Here is a 24,653-nt window from a genome sequence, read left to right as displayed (position 1 = left end):
TTAAAATTCTGAAGTTTCGAGGTATGTGAGTTGGATTGGGAACAAATTTATGCCTTTGGATTTAAGGGCTTGAGGTTTTTTCAATTGCACGAGTTTCCCTAGTATAGGGAAAAGCGGGTTTGGTTACAATGTGATATATGCTTTGTCAGCTGTAAAGTTGGAAGTTGGACTTTCAATTTGCAATTACAGTTTCAAGCGGTATCTATATTATTTATATAATAATAAAAAAACCACACACAACCCCATTGACTTGAATGGAAGTAGAAGAAGAAGCTTCCAGGATGGATCCCGTAGAGTCGGGAGTCCGGCCGAACCCGCAGGTGTCGTGCCCAACAGAATACATTGAATCCAAGTAAAAGTTTTTATCTTTGGATTGAATGATCGGATAAAGATGGAAGTTCGGGCTAAGTATGCGAACACGCTAGATGAAGCAATTGCCATAGCCCTGAACTATGAAGATGCAAAAGGGAATAGACCAAGTGGATTTGTGTAGGTTGAGACTCAGTATGGGTACTCAAAGAAAAATGGGTTTAAGAAGAAGTGGATTAGCAAAGGGGGTGCCTCACAGTCTAGTGGTCAAGCCAAGCAGGCGAAACCAGTTGAGACTCCTAAATCAAGTACCACCATTGGAATGAAAAGAAAAGTAACACCAATGGCAGCCCGGGCTTGGTCGGAGTCCTCTTTGAACCCAGAGCAAAGGGAAAAAGCGAGGAGAGAAGGCTTGTGTTTTGGTTGCCTTCAGCCTCATCAGTGGAAAGATTGTCCATGGAACAAAGATCGTCGGATGGCTAAGATGATGGTCTTAGAATGCGACGTGGAAATGGAGGGAAGTCCCAGAGCAGAACAGATGCAGATTCAGCTAGCGGGATCTTCTCAAAGGTCAGTACCTTTTTTGTTATGTGTGTCTATTGCTAAGTTAGTAACTAGTACACCTGATAATATCCTGTCAAAGCCCGCAGCAACGGGGTATACAGCCTTAAATGATACGGAGTTAATTAAGATGAAAGGGCAAGTAGCTAATCATCAGGTCATTGTGTTGTTTGATTCAGTGTCAACGCACAATGTAATTAACTCCAAGCTCGTAAAGAGGCTGAAACTAAAAACTAGCCCATCTGACTATGCATATACAGTCAGGATGGCAGACGGAAGTTCAACTGAAGTATGGGACCAAAGGGTTACCCAATTGGAGCTTCGAATTTAGGACTATGCTGAGAAGCTTGATTTTGAAATGACTAAGCTTGCTCATGCAGACATAGCCCTGGGTAAGGCTTGGCATTCTAGGAAGAACCCAGCCATAGATTGAAAAAAGCACATTTATCAATTCAAGATGAATGATGTGCTGTATGTCTTACGAGATGAGAGGGATATACCTCAAGGACCGATGGTTTCCGTGATGGGAATCCGAAAAGCTCAAGAAGAGTTTTTGCTTCTTTGTACAACATCGGTAGAGCCGGTTGATGATTCTTCAGCTAGCACTGATGTTGTTCAAAATGGAGAAATGGCCAAGCTGGCTGATCAAATAACAGAGGAATTCTCTGATTGTTTTAGGGATAAGTTACCTTATGGATTACCTCCAGAGCGGAATGTTCAGCATAAGATTGAACTAATCCCGGGGGCAGAACCTGTAAATAGACCTCCCTATAGGTTGAGTTTTACTAAAGAGGCGGAGGTGCGAAGACAACTAGAAGAATACCTCAAGTTGCGGTAGATTCAACCAAGTTTTTCACCTTTTGCTTCGCCAGTGATATTAAAGAAGAAGAAAGATGATACTTTTCGTCTCTGTATAGATTACAGAGCATTGAATAATATCACTATTAAGCACAGGTATCTGATGGCTCGGATCGATGGTTTGCTAGATGCATTACATGGGGCCATAATTTTCAGTAAGATAGATCTTAAGTGTGGCTACCATTAGATCCATATTAGAGCCGAGGATGTGCATAAAACTGCTTTTAGAAGCAGGTTTGGACATTATGAGTTTTTGGTAAATCCATAGTGTCAGACAGAGATGTCAAATTTACCGGTCATTTTTGGACTCTGCGGTATTTGAGACACTAAGGACTGAGTTGGGAATGAGTAGTGGGGATCATCTAGAAACGGATGGTCAGACGAAAAGAATCAACCAGATTTTAGAGGATATGCTTAGAGCATATGTGTCATTGAGGCGACATACATGGGACAAGTGGTTGCCATTGTTAGAGTTTGCCTACAATGATAGAAAACATTCCTCTACAGGGTTCAGTCCGTTTGAGCTGAACTATGGTTATAGGCCAGCGAACCCAACTATAGTTGGAATACCTCAGAAAGTGCCTAGTGCCGCGAACTTTGTGGTTCAGATGCAGGAGATGCTAGCACTTGCGAGAGCTAACATCCGCCAAGCTATGGATAGAGCTAAGGCGTATGCGAATGAAAACCGATCCGCTAGAGAATTGAAGGAAGGAGAAAAAGTTTTTCTCAAAGTTCCTTCGCACTCTAAGTCTTTGACTGCAGGAGAGTGTGCTAAGTATCACCTCGATATTGTGGGCCATGGTTAATTCTAAAAAGAATAGGCAAAGTAGCCTATAAATTAGAATTGCCACAGGGTTGTAAGGTACACCCAGTGTTTCATGTTTCTCGTTTAAAGAAATTTTTGCATACAGGTGACTCACTAATCGAGGGTGTTGTTTTGTTTCAGGAGATAGAGGATAATGCAAGACGCAAACCAATAGGAATCCTGGACCAAGGAACAATAAAAGTACGCAATCGAAAGATACCCACGGTGTTGGTTGCATGGCATGGTCTACCTCTATCAGAAGCTACCTGAGAATCCGTATACTAGTTACGGAGAGTGTTCCCAGACTTTATCATCGAGGACGCTGATGCTGAAGAGGGAAGGAATGTTACGCTTAAGTCGAGGTAGCATGACCTCGGAAGGGTCAGTCTACATTTTCCTTTAAAGGATCAATATTTGTATTATATTTGTTTGGGCTTCATGTAAATGATAAAAAAGGAATAAAGGTCAAGGTCCTTGGTGTGGGTGACATGGCACTAGACTAGGTGGATCTAAGGCTAAGGGACCTAAATGTATGAAATGTGCCTAGGGGCAAATGTTTCAAAGATATCCCAAGAGAGGGGTAAATAATGCATTAAGGAAGGACCCTAAATTTATGACATGTGGCACACTAGATTCATCTAGGGAGTTTGGGGCTCGTTGGGATTAAGCAAGAAAAAGCTTTTACGAAAAGAGATCCTTCTGGATTTTCAGTAGAGAAGCTTGCAACCAACGAGGTTGGCTGGGAGGATAAACCAAGTGCCTGTGCCCGTGATTCAACGAAAAGCTGGAAGAAATCAGAATGGGACGTATCAACCTACTGGAAACCTTTCTTCAGCAATCTTTTCGACTTCTTCTGAATTGGTGAGATCCTCAATAAAGTGCGATCCTTCTGGGCTAGCTTGGCTTCAGAAAGGTCCATCGGAACGGATATGCGTGTGGGGGGGAACGCGGAACTCGATGAAACAAGTTGATGAGCATGAGACCACTCAATCTACGTATACATGACAACATACATGTTGTTAGAGACTGCGCAAGGCTGGACCTCTACAAGGAAGTAGCTACGCAAGTACAAATGATATGATTGTTGCAAGGCCTCCTGTAGGCTATAGCTCTACTAATTGGTGAGAGTATATGCAGGGAGATGAAGATATGAGGGATTGGTTTATTGTTTTCAGGAGTCCAACAACTACAGAAGATATTGAGAGTACCGTTTGGAAGTTGGAGTCGGTAGCCTGGCTCCGGAGACGTAACAGTGACGTAGAAAAGCAGATCACAAAACCGGGAAGAAAATGCGTGGGAAGATTCAAAGGAAATGGAGGAAGATCCCGCACTCAATACTGCTACGACCTGCCCTTCGATAGCTTCGAATGCTGTGAATATGATCAGGCATTGTTGTCTACAAGATCGGTAGCGACCACCTTCCCTCCTTTAATGTTTCCTGCAATCAACCCAGGGTCTTTCTGCACAGTCTTCCCAGCTCGCATCTTCCGCACAAACGTCGCCTTTGCTCTGCCCAATCTTCTCGAGTGCTGGTGGAAAACCAAAACAGAATCATAAGGAATGAATACGGAAATACGAACGCTATACATGGCTGAACGTGGTCTCCACCCCACCTCTGCCAAAATTTATGCTTCCGGTGTCCATGCTCTCCACATGAACGTCAGCATCGCCCATTTCTTGTCTGCTTCGGAGCTCTTCACAATCACCACAAGCAGCAACAGGCAGTGGGAATGCCCAACGCTAGCAAGGCCGATGGAGGGAGCGGTCCTTGTAGATGCTGCGTGTGGTTGTCAATTTGGAATGTGCCAATTCAAGACAGCTGATACACCACCAGTCTGGCAAAGAAAATGAGTAGGGAGCCACACCTGGGCAAGACACAATGAGGTGGTACCAGTCGTGGCTCCAAAAGTGAGCAGCGACCGACACCTATCCGAGAAACAATGGCGCAGTGCCAGCAAATTCAAAGAAATTTCGGAAAAATAAAAAAGCCTAATTTCATTTCTTGCCTGGTTCTCTTCACTATGACCTCCCCTCCCACGAGGGCAAGCCAAAAAGTATTGAGAACTTGAAATAGGCTACCTTGCACCATAGCAAGATGTGTATGGAAAGTAGACAGGTTAGAAATTCTACTCTGAAAATTGAATCCATACGGTGCATTTTAGAAAAGTATCCATGGGATGACTTTGATGTAATGATTGCATGTTTGAGAGAGCTTTTGGATCTCTAGTGGACAGCAATGAAACATCATGCCACGTCATATCAAGTCACTCATATATTACCTCGAGTAGATGACATCCTAGATCAACTCTGAGGAGCTAAAATCCTCTCCAAGCTCGAACCCAAGTCTGGGTATCATCAAGTGAGATTGCAGGGCTGGCTTGCTGGGTGTGATGATGCTCCAGCATAGGAAGTCCAAATAAGATCATTATTATCTTAAAAAAGATTCTTTCAGAAGAACAACTTCAGAAGAGCTTTCCTAAAGAAAGAGCAAGCATCTTAAAACCCAGACTTTGCAAAGCATCATCCAGAGTCTTTTGCTTGCCATACGTTTTGGGTTACATGTTGCGAAGAGTTATTTAATACAATTATCCATGCGACTTTTTTGCAGGTGGTTTACTGGAGTCCCTCCAAGAGACTGATACTTGTACTATCTAGTTCTGTGCTCAGCTCAGCCTCTTAATCCTCTTGGTCCAGCCTCTCATAACTCAAAAAAATTCACGGCAAACTTTTATTGTACAGGCATCTTTAATATTCCCACACATGCAAGTAGCAATAAAAAATTGTTCATGGAATAAAATCATCAAATGTGGTAGAACAAGCAAGGTGAGATTTATCTTCACATGCCTGGTAGTCAAAGTCCCTGCTGATATTCGGTACTGTAAAATCTGTATGCTTTTCTTTTATCTTGATGTTTGATGCAGGTAGCCTTGATGCAGGTAGCCTGTCCACTTTATCCCCCCTGAAACAAATTAAAGTTTAACAACTTTAATATGTGCAGGCATACAGATTCAAAGGGCACATTATCCAATACAGAAAATCTGAGCCATCCAACAAGAACCAGGAATCATTCCACAGTTGGCAGTTTTCTTAATGATAATATCAACTTTCTGTTTACCAGGTATATCTACCGGATGCATTTCGATTATTTTGAGAAGATGTTGGACTTGCTCTGTCTTTTTTATTCTGCAGGATGAAAGAGACATAATGAATAATGCCATACACTTACGACATTTTGACTTTAGATCTTGATACGCATGACTTTAGGATAAGATGCATAGTATTAAAGCAGAAATTCATATGTTTTTACCATGTATTTTGATCAGGTGATGTTGAGTTTAGAATGCACCAAAGATTTCACAATCATTTATTGTCAAGGATGACTATGTGTATGTTTAATGATGATGGTAGTGTAGAAACACATAGTTTTCTCCTGACCTTGTCCCACTTACCAACTATCCCTTCACTGCAGCCTCATGTTTTGTCCAAACCCCTCTCCTCTCCTCCTCCTCTCCTCTTGTCTCTTCTTCCCAATGCATCATTGCCCTCTTGTTGTGCCCCTGCTGCTCCCTTCTTTTATTGAATATTCTTCAGTTCTCCCTTTCCCTGTCAGTTTGCTGCTTCTCTTACTGGATGTTCTTCTGTCCCTGTCAGTTTGCTGCTCTGCTGCCCTTCCCACTACCTTCTAGTCCTGCACTCTGTCCCTTCTTCCTTCCCTAGTCTACAACTGCGCTCTGTCTTTTTTGCTCCCCTTACCCCTTCTCCCTAAGATAAGTCTCTCATGCTCGTCCACCCTTTCTTGCAGCCCCTGACGCTGCCTACCTCTGCTGTTACCCTATGTGCCTATCCCCCCATTCCCACGGTCCTTAATCTTGCCACTACCCCATCGTCTCACAGAATCAATGCTGCCCAACATTGTTTCCTCTAGTGAGCCCTCTCCTACTCCTTCCCACAGTCCCTAACTTTCATCTATGCAGCTCTTCCTCTATACTTTCTTTACCCTGCCCTTGCCTCAGCCGCTATACTACTGTCCAACCTGTTGTGGTCAGTCAGCACACTCCCCCCCCCCTAAACAGCAACAAACAGCTTGCCTCCTCTCCCATGTTTCCACCTTTTATTAGCAGCTCCTAAAAGTCTCTCTCAAGCATCCTGCTACCACATATTTTTCTGCCTCTCGGGCGGTCTCTCAAAGGCCATTGGCCCTTGGTCTGCCAATACGCCCCCCCTTGCACTCTTTTCTTGTCCTCTTTTTCTCACCCCCACCCTCCATGATTTCTTTTCCTCTTTCTTTCTAGGCTGCCCACAAGCATTCCTGATTTCCTGTTGGTTGCGAATGGGTATACAAAGTTAGGTTTCATCAAGATCGTAATTTGACAAGTACAAATCAGCTTAGTTGCCAAAGTATATTCCCAAAAACATAGTATAGATTATGAAGACACCTTTGCACTTAACGCAAAGATGGCCACAGTTAGAATACTTATCGCACTTTGACCCCGCAGCCGGTGGAGCTTATAATTGTAATCATGACTCCACAAACAAAGGAGCCCTTGCAACCCCCTCCTCTGCACACCCTTCCCCCCCCTCTTCCACTCTTTTCTGGTCCTCTTTTGCTCACCGCCCTCCTCCATGCTTTCTTTTTCTCTTTCTTTCTTGGCCACCCACAAGCAGTCCTGATTTCCTGTTGCTTGCAAATGGGTATACGAAGTCATGCTTCCTCAAGATCGAAGATTTGACAAGTACAAATCAGCTTAGTTTAGTTGCGAGAGTATATTCCCAATAACATTGAATAGCTTATGAAGACACCTTTGCACTTAATGCCAAGATGGCCACAGTTAGAATACTTGCCGCACTTTGACCCTGCAGCCGGTGGAGCCTATAATTGTAACCATGACTCCAACAAAGGAGCCCTTCCTCCGCCCCTTCCCGCCCACCCAATCCCTTCCTCCCTCTCTTCATCTCTCCTCCTTCCCCCTCTCTACACCCTGTTTCTACTTGAACTCTACATCCTAGAATTTTGTTCCTCCTTCCCCCTCTCTACACCCTGTTTCTTCATCCTAGAATTTTGCTCCTAGTTCCCCCTCTCTACACCCTTCCTCCGGCTCTGACCATACAAGGACTCGTGCATCAGAATCAGCCCCATTCTTTTAGTCACCTAGACCTAAGCCCCACCCAGAATAGCTGCTTCCATGAGAGTTCTAGCTTGTGGCCCTGGAGGTACAGAGAGGTGCTAAGTCCTACCCCATTGCTCTTGAGGTGTCAATCATGATCGTACAGTCATTTAAAAGGCAATACCATTGGGGCAGTTGGGAATCTAATCCATCCCTTTGACAACCATGGTAGGCAACGATACCAACGCATGATCCTTTGAAAGAGTTGCAGAGATCCCTAGTGGAAGGATTGGTGGCTATTCTCATGCTGCAGGAGCATATGTTTCCTAAAGCAAACATTCGTTAGTGCACGCAACTTCTTCCAACGAGAGACCCTAAGATCTAGTCCCCATTTGTGGGGTGGAGTAGGGGTATTTGCATTTCGCTTAGCTTAGTTTTGGCATCGGATGTCTTTGACCTGGATGAGCTTGTTGGGAATCAAGCAGTTTGGATTGGGCTGATGGTAGGGGATCTAAAGATTGGATTCGGCATGTGTATGTTCCGGCATGGAGAAATGAAAGAAGTCCATTTTGGTGCCAGCTTACTAGATGTTTGCTGGACATGCACTCTTGGGTGGTTGGAAACCATTTCAACAACCTGGAGCATGCAAGGAGAAGCTAGAATCACTTCTTTCTTAGAGATCCCACCGCAGAGCATGGCACTTGGGAGCATGGAATCTTCTCCATCAGAGGTTGGGGCCCATCGCAAAGCCAAAGTTCACTAGAATATAGATTTCTTTTGGTTAGCGTTGCTGTAATGGATTCGTTGAATGATTGGACCACTTTTCTATTGGAGACTTGAAGAAGGATCTACAAGCGTTCTCACAGGTTTGATGATGTCATATCATTCTCCCATTATCTATGCCTATAGAAGCTACCTCAAAGACTACCTGAAAGAGGAGTGAGAATACTAGATGACCTCTACTAGGAGAAATATGTGCATCAAGACAATATCCAAATCTAGATAGTAGAGGATGCTCCCACACCATAGGACGCTTGGGCTTGACAATCATCAAGAAAGTCTCCAATGCCCTCAAGGTCTACATACCCTTTGCAACAAGGGCTGCAAAGAGGTTTGGAGAGATTAGAATGAGAAGAGTGGAGGTATGGGTGCCATAGGGGCAACAAGTTGTCTGCGATCCCCAGCTCTGTACACTGCCTCGCCATCCATACTGCCATCCGTACACCTCGACATTGCTGTCCATTGCCTCTCCAGGTCACCATTCGCATCTCCAGCTCTGAATTTAGCCTAGTGGTTCGACTTTTGCTTCTGCTCCAACTCGAGATCCTTGCTTCAGCTCATTGCACATTGCACAGGTGTCTTAAAGATTGCAATGCACAGGTGTTAGTGCATTTGGGACAGTTTTTGCCTACACATTGAGTGCAAATCATTGCTCAGGTGTTGTGCATTTTTTAGACCAAGTGTTGGCTATAAGTTGATGCACTTTTGGATACCTATTAAGCAAGAGTTTGCTATTGCATTGTGAGCCATTGTTTGGCTTAGATGCAAGCTGATTTTTCGGGGCAGAAGTATATTGCATTTGAGCCAATGTTTGCCTATGGTTGAGGACAATTTTTTGGGGCAAAAATAGTGTGCTTGATTGCATTTTGTATACCGGAAGGGATTGAGGTTTGAGCAGAATTTTTGGGGCAGATTTATTGCTATTTCAGAGCAGCCACTGCCAGTGAATGCCATTGTAGTGATTGTGCACCACCCTCCAAACCTAAGGCTAGCACTAGTTCAGATGGATGAGAACGCCACTTCCCTATAGGTAGAGGAGAGACCGACCGTCTTTAAGCAGCGGGATGTGTCCCATAACGAGGGAAAGTGGCAAGGTACGAGAGGGAAGACTCTTGACTGGTCCTAGATGGATGCCTGTCGACACACCTACCTAGGGAGGCAAGGTATAGCTATGAGCCTCAAAAGACCGAGACCTTGACTTGTACCATTTGGAACTGTAATGGCACCTTTTAGTTGGAGCCAGGAAACTTCTCAGAGTCATACACAGGACAAGATATTGTCTTCTACACAAAGACTCACCAGGGCCAAGAGCACCGACTACCAAGGGTCTACGTGGGAGTTAGCCTATCACAACAAGCCTAGAAAGATGGGAAGTATGGGGATCAGACGTAGTAGTAGCTCTATTCCTGTTGGTCTATGTCAAGTAATGCGACCCACATACTAGATTCCTATGAATCTCGATCTAAGGCACATCTCAGTGAGACACTTTTACCACAGTTTGCTACTTTCCCGTAGAGACCTTACATTTTTCTAGGGAATTTCAAGAGGAGGGTGAGACATCATTGGTACACAGCCCTATACTCGGATAGAGCTGTAGGGAAGTTCTCCTTCTTGGAAACTTCAACACCAAGACTTCAGACCACCATGTATCATTGACTTTCAACATGACTTAGATGAAGCAGGTAACGTCAAGACTATAGAACACCAAATATCGGGTGGATTTGGTGGTGTAGGCAAAACGGCATCCCATAGAGAGTTGTGATCAAGGCAATTCTATCTTCTGGTACAATCATATCATCAACATTGATGTATGTGTGACGATATGTGCTCAGTGTCCAGAGTGTGGTGGACAAGCTAAAGAATACGTAGGTATGGTCGGCTCCAAGTGGTGCCAGTGGGATATGACGTAAGAAACAAAGGACAAGGATCCCATGAGGTAGTCAACTACACTACAACCTCCTCCATGTGGAAAACAAGTGAGCCCATCGAAAGAGGGCCTTCTTTCTAGGCCATTGTAATAATCACGTCATGCACCTTGCCCATATCCATAAACAATGCCCATGTGAGGTGACTAGGGCTCTTCTATCTATGGAGACTCAAGAAATACCCACCTCATCTGAGTCATGTTGAAAGTCAATGATCCAGGCACCACCCATTGGACTGGTCCCCTATAATATCAACATAGGTTTCAGAGAAAGCATCACCTTCTGACTAAGATGGAGACCAAACAAGAATATCATGGTCTAGTGTCATGTGCACGGATCGGTATCTGACGTGTACTAGTTACACAGAACTAGCTCAGGTTAGCCTGGGGAGGCTTAGAGCTAGGCAGGCTTGATTCTCGGGTTGAGTGGCAAGGGTACGAACTATTTATAGGTCTTCGCTATTTTTGGCGCCGGGGCCCGAGTCTATAAAAGAGGCCCAGGGGGTTCAGTTCTCAGGGTGCAGTTGGGAGCAAGTCTCGTTCCCAGGTGCTAGGTCTGATCCTGGATTGTGTCGCAGACGCGCGCCTGCATCTTAGCGTAGCCCAAGGCCCAGTGGCAGATCCAGGGCTTCACAGCGCCACCTGGTGGTATGGGACACCAGGCTGGTTGGGATCTGATTGGGAGTTCGTGCTAGTAGCTCAGCTCGTGGCTCGGGGGGACATCTTCTGATTCGGGATCACATCCCGTAGATGTCACGGTTGGGTGGTGAGCAGCCTGCTCAGTTCTGATGTTGTGTGTGGTTATTTTGCAGATCAGGGGTTTCAGGAGTGCTGGGATGTGTCAGTTGGTATCAGAGCCAGCTCCTGAGGTAGGAACTTCTGATGCGAGAAATTTGACGGATTTCTCTTCCAGGTATGCCCTAAAATTCGAGATTTCCTGCTGCGTTTTTGTTGTCTACCTGGGGTAGAAGGGGTGAAGAAATATCTGGGAAAGGAAGAAGAAGAGGAGTGAAATAGAATCGAAAATTCTGAAGGCTACAGAGAGAAGTCTGAGGGAGGAGAAGGAGAGCAGAAAGGAAGGAGAGTAGGGCAGGAAATTGACAGCCAGGGAGTAGAGGATGCGGGGTGTAGGAAGGGGCGCAGTAGGCGAGGCAGAAGTGGCGGGACAGCCTGTGCAATAGGCTGTCCACAGCCAGCGCAATAGGCTGTCCACAGCCTGCGCAATAGGCTGCGAACAGCCTGCGCCTAGGGCTGCGTGCAGCCTGCGCAGGAGGAAGGTGCTTTTTTGCGAAAAAAGCACCCCTCCAAAGTTGGAGGGGCTCAGGTGCTTTTTTCGCAAAAGCACCCCTCCAAAGCTGGAGGGGGCTCAGCCTTTTTTGGAAGCCTAGCTTCCAAATCAGGCAGCCCTGCACCCTATATAGGTGGGGGCTGGGTGCTAGGCAACCCACAAGCAGCCCCAGATTCGAGATCTTACCTCGAATTTCGTGCCAGCCATACTCGCCCTTCAGCCTGCGCCCTGTTTCGACTAGCTCCTCTGCTGCAGCCCTTGCTTGCGTCAGCCCAGCGCAGCTCCCAAGGCTTCCGTACCAGCCCGTACAGCTGCAGCGACAGCCGTACAGCCTGTACGGACTGTACCGTCTGCTTCTGTACCTGCTGCTGCTCCGTACAGCAGCTGCGCCTGCACCTGCAGCCACCGTACGGCCTGCGTCAGCAGCCGTACAGGCCACGTCAGCAGTCCGTACAGCCTCTATTGTTGACTGCGCATCCGGTTGCCGATTCGGGGAGGCACCAGGACTCGTGGTCTTCCAGATTCCAGCATCCTTTCTGTCAGATTTATCTGGGACGGTTTTCTTCTACTCCATCTCCCTCCGTGCTCCGTTTCAGTTATTTATTTCTCTCCGTTTGTAATCAAATCAGATTCAGCCATGTCTGATGCTCCGAATCCCGAGTTCACTATGGGAGAGCAGGAATTAGATTACACTCCAGTGGGAGAGGATGATCAGGGTCTCTATGACGACCTGATCACTAAGAAAGCCTTCAGTGAGTTCACGACTGCTCTGGATGGTAAATTTGAGCAGGTCAACGCTAATCAATCGGGGTTGACACAGCAACTCCAAGGGATACAAGCTACTTTGACTCTTCTGGCTAGCACGGTTCAGGCACTCACGCATGTGGATGCCATGGCCTCCGTGCTAGGCCCGAATATCACTCCGGATCCCTTTCCAGGTGACCAGAAATCAAGAACAAAGGAGGTGGTTGACACTTGGTTGCACAAGTGGCAAGTACACTTCCAATTTCACCCCTATCCAGACGAGAAAAAGATTCAGCTAGCAGCAGGGTTTATGTCAGGTAAAGCCTTGCTTTGGTGGAAAGAACTTCAGCCTAAGCCTGACACTTGGACAGAATTTGAGGGTATCTTCAGGAAGGAGTTCCTGAAGAAGGAAGATGACTACGATATCGTCGGCAAGCTCAAAGCCCTCGATATGTCAAAATTGAACTTAACTTTTGAAGTCTATCTTCAGAGATTTAGGGATCTGCAAACCAGGGCCACTAAAATGGATCCTGTAACCTTGTTAGGTTTTTTCGTGGATGGTTTGCCAGACTCCTATAAGTTACAGATTAAGAATAACAAGTGCACAACATTGCAGGAGGCCATGACATATGCGCGCATATATGATGATACCATGGCCGGAACCAAGGCAACCACAGTTATCGAGACCAGCGGAAAGAACAAACGCAAGTTCTTTCAGCATGCGACTGGTATTGGGGAGACGAAGTCTACGGACAACGCCTCCAGGAAAAGCTTAACTCCTGCGAAGAATGGTAAGGCCCGTTTCCTTCGCACTCTCAGGCTCAAGAAAGAGGGCCGGTGTTTTTATTGCGAGGAGCGGGGCCACACGAAGAATGAGTGTCCTAAGCGGAAGAACCAGAGATTGGTGCTAGGACCGAAGCTCCAGGCAGGTCCACGTACCGCAGCCAAGGGAGCCAACCAGGTTACGATGACAGGTATTTCAGTAAATGTCATTACCTGCCCCCTTTCTTGCAATTGTACCTTTAATACTTCGTTGTTTGGTTCCCATGATCTTTTCCGAGTTTATGGAGAAGTTAGGGACCAACAGGTTCACATTCTCTTTGATCCGGGCAGTTCTCACAATTTTGTTAATTACAAATTTGTGCAGAAGATGGGGCTGTCCACAGTACCTAGCGACCACACCTACGAGGTGCAGCTTCCAGCCGGGAAGCAGTTTTGGGATCGCAAGGTTGAAGCGCTTCCCATCCGGATTCAAGCCTACACGGGAGCTCTCACATGTTACGTTATGCATCTAGAGCATGTAGACTTGCTGATCGGGATAGAGTGGTTTAAAACCCACAATATCCAGATCGGATGGACGGAGCATACGCTTTCTTTTGAAGACAAAGGCACCCAATTTTGTATTCAGTGTGATAGGATTACCCCTTCTCAGGGGCCTATTGTATTTGCGATGCAGCTTCGGAATATATTGAACACTTCTCATTATGATGTCTATCAGTGTGTTTTGATTCCACTTTCTACATTTGTCGTTTCGGTAATTAACAAAAATGAATTAAGTGTGTTCGAACACCGAGAATTGAGAATGTTGTTAGATAATTTTAAAGACGTATTTCCAGCTCAACTGCCGGAAGGTTTACCTCCAGAAAGGGCAGTAGATCATCGCATAGACTTAGTCCCAGGGGCTCAACCTATCAGTGTACCACCGTATAGGATGAGCCAGGTAGAGGAGGATGAGTTAGCTATCCAGCTTCAGGATTACCTGAATATGGGCTATATCCGCCCAAGTAAATCTCCTTGGGGTGCACCTGTCCTCTTAAGAAAGAAGAAGGATTCTTCCTGGAGGATGTGTATAGATTATAAACGACTAAATAAAGTTACAATTAAGAACCGCTATCCTTTACCTCGTTCTGATGATTTGATAGACCGTTTGGCCGGAGCGAAGTATTTCACTAAGATTGATTTGCGTACGGGTTATCACCAAATCCGTATCTATGCTAAACACATAGATAGGACCGCATTCCGGACTAGGTATGGTCATTACGAGTTCCTCGTATTACCTTTTGGTTTGACCAATGCTCCTGCTACTTTTCAGCAGATGATGAACGATTTGTTCAGAGATTATCTGGGCAAATTTGTTGTCGTGTTCTTAGATGATATCTTGGTATATAGTAAAACGCTTGAGGATCATATAGGACACCTTCGGGTTGTCTTACTTGTTCTAAGACAGCATAAGCTTTATGCCAAGATGAGTAAATGTGACTTCTTTATGAAGGAGATCATTTACTTAGGACACAAGATTTCTTCTGAAGGTATTAGCATTGATCTGGATCGTATCCAGAAGGTTTTAGACTGGCCTATACCTCAGACTGTGAAACAACTTCGCTCTTTCCTAGGATTTACGGTATTTCTTCGGAAGTCAGTCCGTGATTATTCACAAATCACGGTACCCTTGACCAACATATTGAAAGGTCGTGGACGCAGGTCTACTCAGCCGATCCCTTGGAATGATGCAATGAACAAGGCTTTTGAAACCTTGAAGTTATCTATCAAGGAAGCACCCGTTCTTGCATTACCCGATCCTACCCGGCCTTATGTTTTAGAGGCCGATGCGAGTGATTATGCGATTGGGGCAGCTCTATTCCAAGAGGGCAGACCTGTAGCTTTTGAGAGTAAGAAGCTAGACGACACTCAGTATCGTTGGCCCACACTCGAGAAGGAACTTTATGCGGTAGTGTATGCTCTCAAGGTTTGGAGACACTACTTGTATGGTTCAAAGTTCCTTGTATTGACTGATCACCAGTCAATTAAGTATGTGTGTGATGGATCAGAATTAAGAGGAAGGAAAGCTAGATGGGCAGAGTTAATGCAGGATTTTGATTTCGAAATACGTTATCGTAAGGGTTCGTTGAATAGTGTGGCGGATGCCTTAAGTCGAGTTAAGTTTGTAAATGCTTTGTCATTTACGGAAATATCCTCAGACCTATTTCAATCCTTGAGAGGGCTATACGCAACTGATAGTCATTTCAGTTCTTATTGGCAGAGAGTCCAGGATGGGAGCTCCATGGTTGACCAGGACTCAGGGATTGTGCCACCTAGGATACAGGCGGCGGGAGGTCAGTGGATGATTAGGAACGGCTTGCTATTCCGGAATGAAAAGATTTGTGTGCCTGATATTCTGGACCTAAAATCCAAGATTCTCTGGGAGTGTCATGATGCTCCTAGTGCGGGACATCCAGGTATACATAGGACTCTGTCTCTTGTGAAGCATACCTTTTATTGGCCTAAGATGCGTGCATTTGTAGAGAACTATGTGGTAGGTTGCCGAGTTTGTCAGGTTACTAAGGCTGAACGCCTTAGAAGCGCGGGCTTATTACAGCCTTTACAGATTCCAGGTAATAAATGGGAGCGTATTTCCATGGATTTTATTACTGGTTTACCTCGAACGCGCAAGGGTCATGACTCTATATGGGTCATAGTCGACCGTTTGACAAAAATGGCTAGATTTTTACCTACAAGAACAACTATTTCAGCTGTTCAGTTGGCTCACGAGTTTGTGGACCACTTGTTCAAGCTGTATGGTTTGCCATCTGACATAGTCAGTGACAGGGACTCAAAGTTTACAAGTAACTTTTGGACACTTGTATTTGAGAAGTTGGAAACTACTCTAAGTATGAGTTCCTCAGATCATGCACAATCTGATGGCAGTACAGAAAAGGTCAACCAGTTGGTTGAAGACATGCTTCGGGCATATGTATCTAAGAGACAGTCTTCATGGGAAGATTATCTACCCATGATTGAATTTGCTTACAACAGTGCAAAGCATTCTAGTACAGGTTATAGTCCTTTTATGCTTATGTACGGGTTTCAACCTAAGTCACCAGTTATGGTTGGATTAAAAGGAATTCCAAATGATGCTGCTAAGAACTTCTTGCAAGATATGCAGGCAATGTTGCAGTTTGCCAAGGAGTCTATTAGAAGTGCCCAAGATCGGGACAGATTTTATGCTAATAGACATCGTTCACCTAGAGAATTCTCTGAAGGAACGATGGTATATTTGAGAATTCCTAAGGAATCCAAGAGCCTAAGTACTGGTTTGGTTCCGAAATTATCCCCCAGATACTGTGGCCCATTCAAGGTCATTAAAAGAATTGGACCAGTTGCATATCGACTAGAATTGCCTCCTGATGTTAAAGTACATCCAGTCTTTCATGTCAGTAGACTGAAAGAAGTATTGGGTGCAGATGATCAAATTGTTTCTCCTCATGAGATTATAGAAGTTACAGATTTAACTTTTATTCCTCACGAACCTGAATCTATTCTTGAATTCCGTGAAAGACAGATTCGAAATCGTACTATCACGGAATACAAGATTAAGTGGAAAGATCGTGTTGAGGAGGATGCAACATGGGAGACATTACAAAACCTCCAAAGAACATTTCCCGATTTCTTAGCGAACTCAGGAGTGAGTTCTTAGAGGAGGGGGAGTATGTCATGTGCACGGATCGGTATCTGACGTGTACTAGTTACACAGAACTATCTCAGGTTAGCCTGGGGAGGCTTAAAGCTAGGCAGGCTTGATTCTCGGGTTGAGTGGCAAGGGTACGAACTATTTATAGGTCTTCGCTATTTTTGGCGCCGGGGCCCGAGTCTATAAAAGAGGCCCAGGGGGTTCAGTTCTCAGGGTGCAGTTGGGAGCAAGTCTCGTTCCCAGGTGCTAGGTCTGATCCTGGATTGTGTCGCGGACGCGCGCCTGCATCTTAGCGTAGCCCAAGGCCCAGTGGCAGATCAAGGGCTTCACAGCGCCACCTGGTGGTATGGGACACCAGGCTGGTTGGGATCTGATTGGGAGTTCGTGCTAGTAGCTCAGCTCGTGGCTCGGGGGGACATCTTCTGATTCGGGATCACATCCCGTAGATGTCACGGTTGGGTGGTGAGCAGCCTGCTCAGTTCTGATGTTGTGTGTGGTTATTTTGCAGATCAGGGGTTTCAGGAGTGCTGGGATGTGTCATCTAGTATGTCGAGTCTTCATCCACTGAAATGAGGAATTACTAGACAATTTGTTTATAAGTAACTCCAATGACTTCTAGTTGAAGGTCCTTGAGCGGACGTCCCTTACTCGCCCAACCACCTTGCACATATGCACGCACCCTTTATAACATCCCTCATCAAACCGTACCTTTCATGGCTATCCCGCCTACCTTCTGTTTGTGCTTCACCACTAGTGATATCAAACACACACCCTGCAAGCTACACAGTGGCTAAGCCAAAGATCATGAGGGCTATGCACTGACATGGACTTAGTGCCCTGGTCTTGACCTTAGCAAAGCTATGTAACAAAGTGGTTGCACTAGTTTCCCTCAAACTATAGGGGGTCCCATTTGCGTCTGGAAAACTATAGAACAATTAGAATCAAACATGTCATGTACAAGATTTATGCCATAGTACCTAACACTCAGGTTAGTCAGTTTCTGGAGCATGAGGGATTCACAGCTGTTGGGCGAATGTGCTTTTGAGCAGACCATGTGACTATGGACCACATTTCACTTTGAGAGGTGTCATTGAAGAGGCTAGGGCATGAAAGCAGAGGGTCTTTTGTTGCTTTGTGGATTTTCTCAAAGCTTTTGACATGTTGCCACGAGTCCAAATAGTCGGGCGACTACATGAGTTAGGGTATAGTCGTAACATCATTCAGACAGTCCGAACACTCTATAAGCGGGTTTCAAGTAGAGTTAGGATGACGACCGGGTGGACAAATGAGATCATGAGCACGATTGGTGTCAAACATGGTTGTCCTTTATTAATGACCTTGTTTGGCCAATACAGCTCATGAGCTGGATTCATTCATCACGACACTAGGAAGAGCAGTTAGATGGATCTCTAATCTTAATTTTATTGTATACAAATGGCATTTTACTCTCCTCCTCAGCTGAAGTCTCCAGCAGCACTTGGATGTATTCGAACTTTCTGTGAGGCAGATGATTTGAAGGTCAACCTTGGAAAAATAAGGGTTACAATCTCCAACACATCTGAGGCAGCCGATCATCAAGAGTAGCCCACCTTCAATGGGGCAACAATTGAGAATGTTTCATCTTATACATACTTAGGAGTTCTCTAAGGGCTCTTCTAACTTCTAAAATTCGTAACTTCTATTCACCTAACGATCCTCAACCTGAATCACTTGCAATCAAAAGCTGATTTTTTGTAAAGAATTCCTATCACTAAACATTTGTTCCCAATCATCGTCTCTAATTCATTTAATTAGTGATTGGTGAATCATTAATCTAACTTTTAACCTAAGTTTGAAGCCCAAATTAATCTACCCAAAATGAATTGTGAGCACCTATCAATCTGCGTTTCCTCCCTCCTTGGGCCGCGCCTCTATAGCTCTCTATCTTCTCCTCTCCTTCAAGGCCCCTCCAATTGACTAATTGGAGGACTCTAATGCTAACCTCGGTAGTCTCCACTGGGGTAAGGCCCAAACTCTGTGGAGGAATGTCACTGTCTGGAAGATGGAGAGGGGTCATGGCGAACTCTGCCTGTATAATCTGATGAGGGATTGAGGGTTTACTCCGAATCATCTTGGATCCCATGGTCACTTGTAGTCTCTCAAATCTCTTCCACTCAGTCGGCTGAAATATCACTCCCCCAGAAAGGTGCTGCGTACGTGGCAGTCGGTCTCACCATCATGTCAAAGAGCCAACCCGGGGTCTTGGAAGTGTGCCTGGAAGCATCGCCTCTCTAGTCAGGCCAGAGCACCCCGTCCTCATGTATGTCGTGCCGTACCCGCATGGATCATAGTGAAACTTGGTCCAATGAACACTATCCCCAAATATGTGTAGGACTGCACTATCTCCACATGCTACACCATGGTATGTGAAACTATGGTGACGAGACACTGCTCGTGAGGTGTTGAAGATCATAACCTGGTCTTCCCAAGGTTAATTGTCAAGTCTCTCTCCCCGCAGAACATCTCCAGAGCCTCTAGATGTTTCTGCAGCCCCTCTACTAAGGATGATATGAGGACTATGTCATTGGCATACATCAATATCTGCACCATCAGTTTATTAACATACAGAACTACTTCACTAATTCCATAAAATCTTATTCCTTCAGATGTCTTTAAATTTGTACAGTATTCCTTGTAGCTTAATTGTAAAGGCTAGAACACCATCATTTCTTCCTACAAGACAGTGTCATCCCTTTCCTACAAAACAAGTTACCAGTCAAAAAGCACTGAAGGCAGAAGCAACATGGAGAGGCACAACTTGATTCATTATACCCATTACATGGACAGGTGATTCTTTCTATGGTCGTTACAGGAAGCAAGGACAACCTTTTAGCTCAAATATATTAGTTGCCAAATACTTTTTGTATGGAACATTTCTTCAAAGCTGTTGTGTTGCGATGTCTATATCTCCTTACTGATATTTGGATGCACACTTTAATTTTTGTTTTACGAGGCATGGTTTAGATGCCAAAAGAACCCTTGTGATTGGGGTGGGTGGGTTGGGGGCAGGGGGGGGGGGTGTTTGATAACCATACTTAATAATGGGAATAAAAAAGGGTACCTGTAACAATATATCTTTCCGTTCTTCCAAGGATCTTTGGCGATGTGTTGGAAGCATGCGTGGGGATATTGCATAAAATTCATCATAACCCATATTGGATGAGACTCCATTTTTTGGTGAGCTTCTGCAAGGAGAACTAAGAACTTCAAAATCAGCTTAGAAGAGCCCAAAATTGAAGTAGAAACACATTACCATTGCAAGAGTGTGCATTTGGATGTGTGTGTCACACATTTGGATGCATGCACTTATCGGTATTCAAGATATTCAGCGCGTTGGAAAACTGAAATTGTCTCATAGAAAAAGATTATGTTTGATGACACACGCACTTGAAGAACACTAAACAAGATACATTTCTGCCCCCCGCCCAATGTCTCTTGTATATGAGATCAACATGAGACCATCTTTTATCTATGCAACAGGGTATTGAACACACATCGATACCCAGTTGCATAGATAAAAGATGATCTCATGTTGAACACACATATACGCGCGCAAGTGCGCATAGTGCCTACTATAGAATTTACTTTAGTTCTGAACAGTTGTAATCTTATTAGAGTTTTTGCAAATATATAATTGAATCATCTCTACTTCGATTGATTTGATAAGGTACCTCTTATAATTATTGAACTTCTGAAAATATTTTAGCATTTTGAGACTTTATGACATTTTGGGGCTATTAAGTTCAAAGATACTTATCAAGTCATAAGAAATCCTTTATTTTGATACATATTACGTAATCTTTTGGCATGATCCTATTTGACTTGTACCATGATTTATTAAGGGTTCATTAGGATTACTCTTGCTGTTGGAAAGCTGAGCAAAGATATAGGAGAGGCTTATTTGATTCTTTTAATAGACTAAGAAGTGGGCACTTTGTGGTTGTCCCATAGACAATATTAACCATGTTATTAAACAATTTTCAAGAATTACAAAAAAGAAGGATTTGTGAGAACATATATTTTCAAAATATTGTGAAGGGGTTTTTCACTCCGAGTCTATTTCTTGAAAAAGAGAAAATTGTTAAGGGATAAAGCCACAGGCTGTTTCGAGTCCTGCATACTAAACACTAGTATTACAAGTACTAATTTTGGCCTTGCGGGATGGTCATAGGTGATTCGGTTTGCCTACACCATTTTGAAGATATATGAGGATGAATCTTGTGACGCTGGATGCTTGCATTTAGCGGTGATACTGACCTTCAATTGAATGACTTTATCGTTTGATGCTATACATGGTAATAGTTCTATACTTTTTGTAATTTAGTTGAGACACATTTCAGTTCCCCTTCTTGTGTGAACTATTGACAAATATAGCGTGCACTTTTTTCCTAGTGGTTATGTTACTTTTCAAGCCACCATCTTTGTAAGATATATGAATTCTGATACGGATATGAATTTGTATATAAAATTTAAAAAAATGAATATTTTGAATGATACTCATATAAATACTGAGCTCTATTAGCCAGAGATCAGATATTGCATTTGATTGATTTGAATACTTGAAAGCACAATCTTACTAGACTGATATAGAGTTGTAGTTTGGCTTATATTCTGGATACCAGAATTATTATGTTTAACTTGAGATTTGCTATGCATGGTGATTAGTTTAGTCTATAAATACAGGAAAAACACATACATGTTTTTTGCCAGCCCAACCTATGGCAGCAACACAACCTAAAATAGCTCTTGCGCTATGAAGAATTCATTATTTGGGATTGAATTTCCAGGTTGTCTATAATGCAAACTGAATTTTACGGTTCTTTTTCCGATCAGTACCACAAAGATGTAGCTAATACTAAAGAATGCTCAATTCAGCCAACATATTATATTCAGTACAAAGGGCTCAATGAAATGATTCTTCAAAGACAAAAGTAGAATTATATGCAAATGCAATGACAGAACTTCAATCAAGGAGTGAATTACATGAACATCTCAATGAAGGCCAAGAAAATCATGGATAGTTTATCCAAAAATTAGAACAACTCGCCCTCAGAGGCATAAAGCAAGTTGATAAATATGCCATAGTACATTTGCAAAGATAATACATGCCAAATTGCATCAAACACATACAAAGTGCATTGGAATCAAACAAAGGAATCACAGAGTTCAAATTTTCAGATATGACTATGATACACAATCAATCGTTAGATCACTTGAATGCTATGCAAAAAGAAAGAAAGGGTCAGAAAACCAAGTATGATTCAGACATTAGTACAATCCAAGGCAATTATAATTTTTACTGAACATAACCACTCTTCTTTCAAAATAAGGAGCAACGTGTGACAAACACAATAATACATGCACAAATGCATTTTAGGTTATCAACAAGCAAGCACAGATCTTACTCAAAATGAGTATTGCTCCTTTGAATTCTTGGATATGGACAACAAATTGCAAGCAGTACAATTCAGTCACGGTGCTAAGCAGAAATGCCATAGAGACTCTCAGTTGAGCAGCCAACAAATGTCACAGAGCCTCTATGGAAAATTTGGAAGACTCAGTTTCTTCTGACAAAGATAGACTCAAAGGCTATGTAAAGAATATGATATGTCCATAGTGCAAGATATGTGTCATCCACAAATATGATAACCTGCACGAAACGTTTCCATGCAAGAAATGTGGAGGCTTTGAGATGTTCTGAAACGTCATTTGAATTAGTGGGAAATGGCAGGATACGCTGAGTAAGGTAAATTTCTGGTCACATACATAAGTGAGCAATTACAACAAAACATGCACGGATACAAGCTAGATGTGTCCACAAGACGTGAGCATGCAGGGTCATGAGGCAATTGTAGAAAGCACCCACTATTAAATGAAGAATCTAGAGCATGAAATGATAGAGATATTGCATGTTATCAGACAATCAAGTCCTCACGTCGATTATAAGTCACTCAAGAAGCACTATGTGCTTATTACAAAAACCTCTATAGCTATCATAGACTCACTACGCAACCCGACCAGGTTTGTAGCAGGATACACTACTCAGACGACTAACGACCGTATCAAGCTAGACATCTACAGCCTCGAGGGCTTGGACAAAAAGGATGGAGACCAGCATCTTCGCAAGGCTATGTAGAGTGGCGATCGACCTCCCTCAATTCACCGCCTTTGATTCTCGAAGGATCTTAAACGACTCCAAGAGTCGCCATGCACCGAGAAGCATTCGGTTCATGCCAAGTGTCTTCTACACCACCCATGTATTGGCCATTGCTCACCTCTTGCATGGACCGTCGTCCACCACGTAGATACGCCACCTAGGATTAATCAAGCACCCCATGAGGGAGTGCATAAACCTTCAAAATGGCAACAAAATTGTCAATGAATTGAGAGGGCGATCTATAAGAAATGGGATTACTAGACAGCACCGACCAATCAATGGTCAGGCGATTGGATTTTTGGAGGGCATCGAACAGATGATTGTCAAAGATGTGATTCGCACAATGCACCGATGAATCCGTCGTCACCAAGACAATGTGTCTACTGTGAGTCTTGCGTCACTCGTGGCACCTGCACTGTGCACTGTGCACCCACGCTGATACCTGTGTTGCATGTGTCACCATCGTAAAAGCAAAAGCATGTGTCACCTGTGGGTGTGTGGATTTGTATGTGTGAGAACATTTGTAACTATGTTTATACTATGGTCTACACCCACCATTGGGCACTGATGATGTCATAGTCCGTGCTATTCGTGATGGAGTTTATGGTTTTCAAGCTTATACATTGAAAGTGTTTGTTTTTTAACTTGCCGCTTGTTTGAAGGGGTCGTCCTCATCAATGGCTGCTACCTGCATAGCTGCTCGACACTTTTTAGAGGTATACTATTGTTGGAGACCGCATTTACTCTTTAAATCTGTACCATCTTTTGCCAAGCAGTGGGTGCCCTAGCCATGGATTGGTTGCTTGCCTTTGTGAGTTTCATTTAGGAGTATTTGCTCGAGGCTTCTCCAATTCAACAAGGCTCTACCTTTGACATGCTTTTATCACTCTGAGAAAGACTTGCTCGAGGTCAAGATTTCTTCTTTTGGAGTGGTATCTCTACATTATGGTAGCTGGCACCGGATTTCTTACTTGGCAGACTTTGATGCGACCCATACCGATTCGACAGGGAATATGGGAGATAGTTTCAATAGGTGATGAAAATCTGGAGATAGTGAGTCAGATGAACACAAAGTGTGGATGCAATGCAATGAGAAAGCCATTGCCCTAATTGGCCTGAGTCTTCCAGACATCACATAAACTTCAAGTTCACAGCCAAATAAATTTGAGAAAAGATGCGATGCATTCGATGACAATTTGGTTTTCTAAGTGAGAGTGTGTGTCAGTAACGATACTCTTCCCTAGGTAGTCCCCCAAAAATGATTGTATTTGAGATTTTGTGTGAGAGCCTTAGTTCTAGGCTTCTGAGGTATACCTTGTACCTAGTTAGGAGTGGGCAAGGAGGGGGGGGGGGGGTTTGACAAAGTAATAGTCTCACATTCAGTCATAGCTGATTGATTTAGAAGAAGTTCAAGAAGCAAATTGCAATATCCTTTCTTGTCCAAGTAATTCTAAGAGAGATGATGGTACAATGGAATACTCTTTGGCAACGACAAGAAGAAAAAGTTAATATGTTACTCGCTTTGGGACACTTTACTCGTAAGCTTTTAGTTCAAAAGATTTGGTTGAGCAGCAAAGAAAGTTATATGCGGGTTTGAGGTGCTCCATTCACAATA

The 24,653-nt window shown here is 43.9% G+C and overlaps 2 protein-coding genes across 2 annotated transcripts in view; one reads left to right on the top strand and one right to left on the bottom strand.

The window, feature by feature from the left end:
• Nucleotides 1–24,653, bottom strand: part of LOC147894395 (uncharacterized) — a 123,460-nt gene that overhangs the window by 17,971 nt on the left and 80,836 nt on the right. Inside the window, exons 13-15 of the mRNA XM_087385302.1 lie at nt 19,943–20,066; nt 5,649–5,716; nt 5,378–5,492 (exon numbers count right to left, since the gene is read on the bottom strand). Of these exons, the coding sequence (XP_087241428.1) occupies nt 5,378–5,492; nt 5,649–5,716; nt 19,943–20,066 (307 nt within the window). The remainder of the gene's footprint in view (nt 1–5,377; nt 5,493–5,648; nt 5,717–19,942; nt 20,067–24,653) is intronic.
• On the top strand, nt 3,676–5,314 carry LOC147894396 (uncharacterized). The gene is made up of 2 exons (XM_087384696.1): nt 3,676–3,940; nt 5,142–5,314. Exons 1-2 carry the CDS (start codon nt 3,683–3,685, stop codon nt 5,211–5,213), a joined length of 330 nt encoding a protein of 109 aa, XP_087240822.1. The 5' UTR covers nt 3,676–3,682; the 3' UTR covers nt 5,214–5,314.

This window comes from Dipteris shenzhenensis, chromosome 14 (assembly GCF_047967505.1).
Source record: "Dipteris shenzhenensis isolate YYH24624 ecotype China chromosome 14, Dip_SZ_1.0, whole genome shotgun sequence".
NCBI lineage: Eukaryota > Viridiplantae > Streptophyta > Polypodiopsida > Gleicheniales > Dipteridaceae > Dipteris > Dipteris shenzhenensis.
The sequence above is the reverse complement of the archived record's forward strand: the minus strand, read 5'-3'. Positions and strand labels throughout refer to the sequence as shown.

Bases quoted from the DNA above. Each gene is read 5' to 3' on its own strand.
- LOC147894396 (XM_087384696.1), top strand. From the start codon at position 3,683: ATGAGGGATTGGTTTATTGTTTTCAGGAGTCCAACAACTACAGAAGAT. The intron at 3,941-5,141 runs GTAGCGACCACC...ACTTTTTTGCAG, and splicing joins CATTGTTGTCTACAAGATCG to GTGGTTTACTGGAGTCCCTC.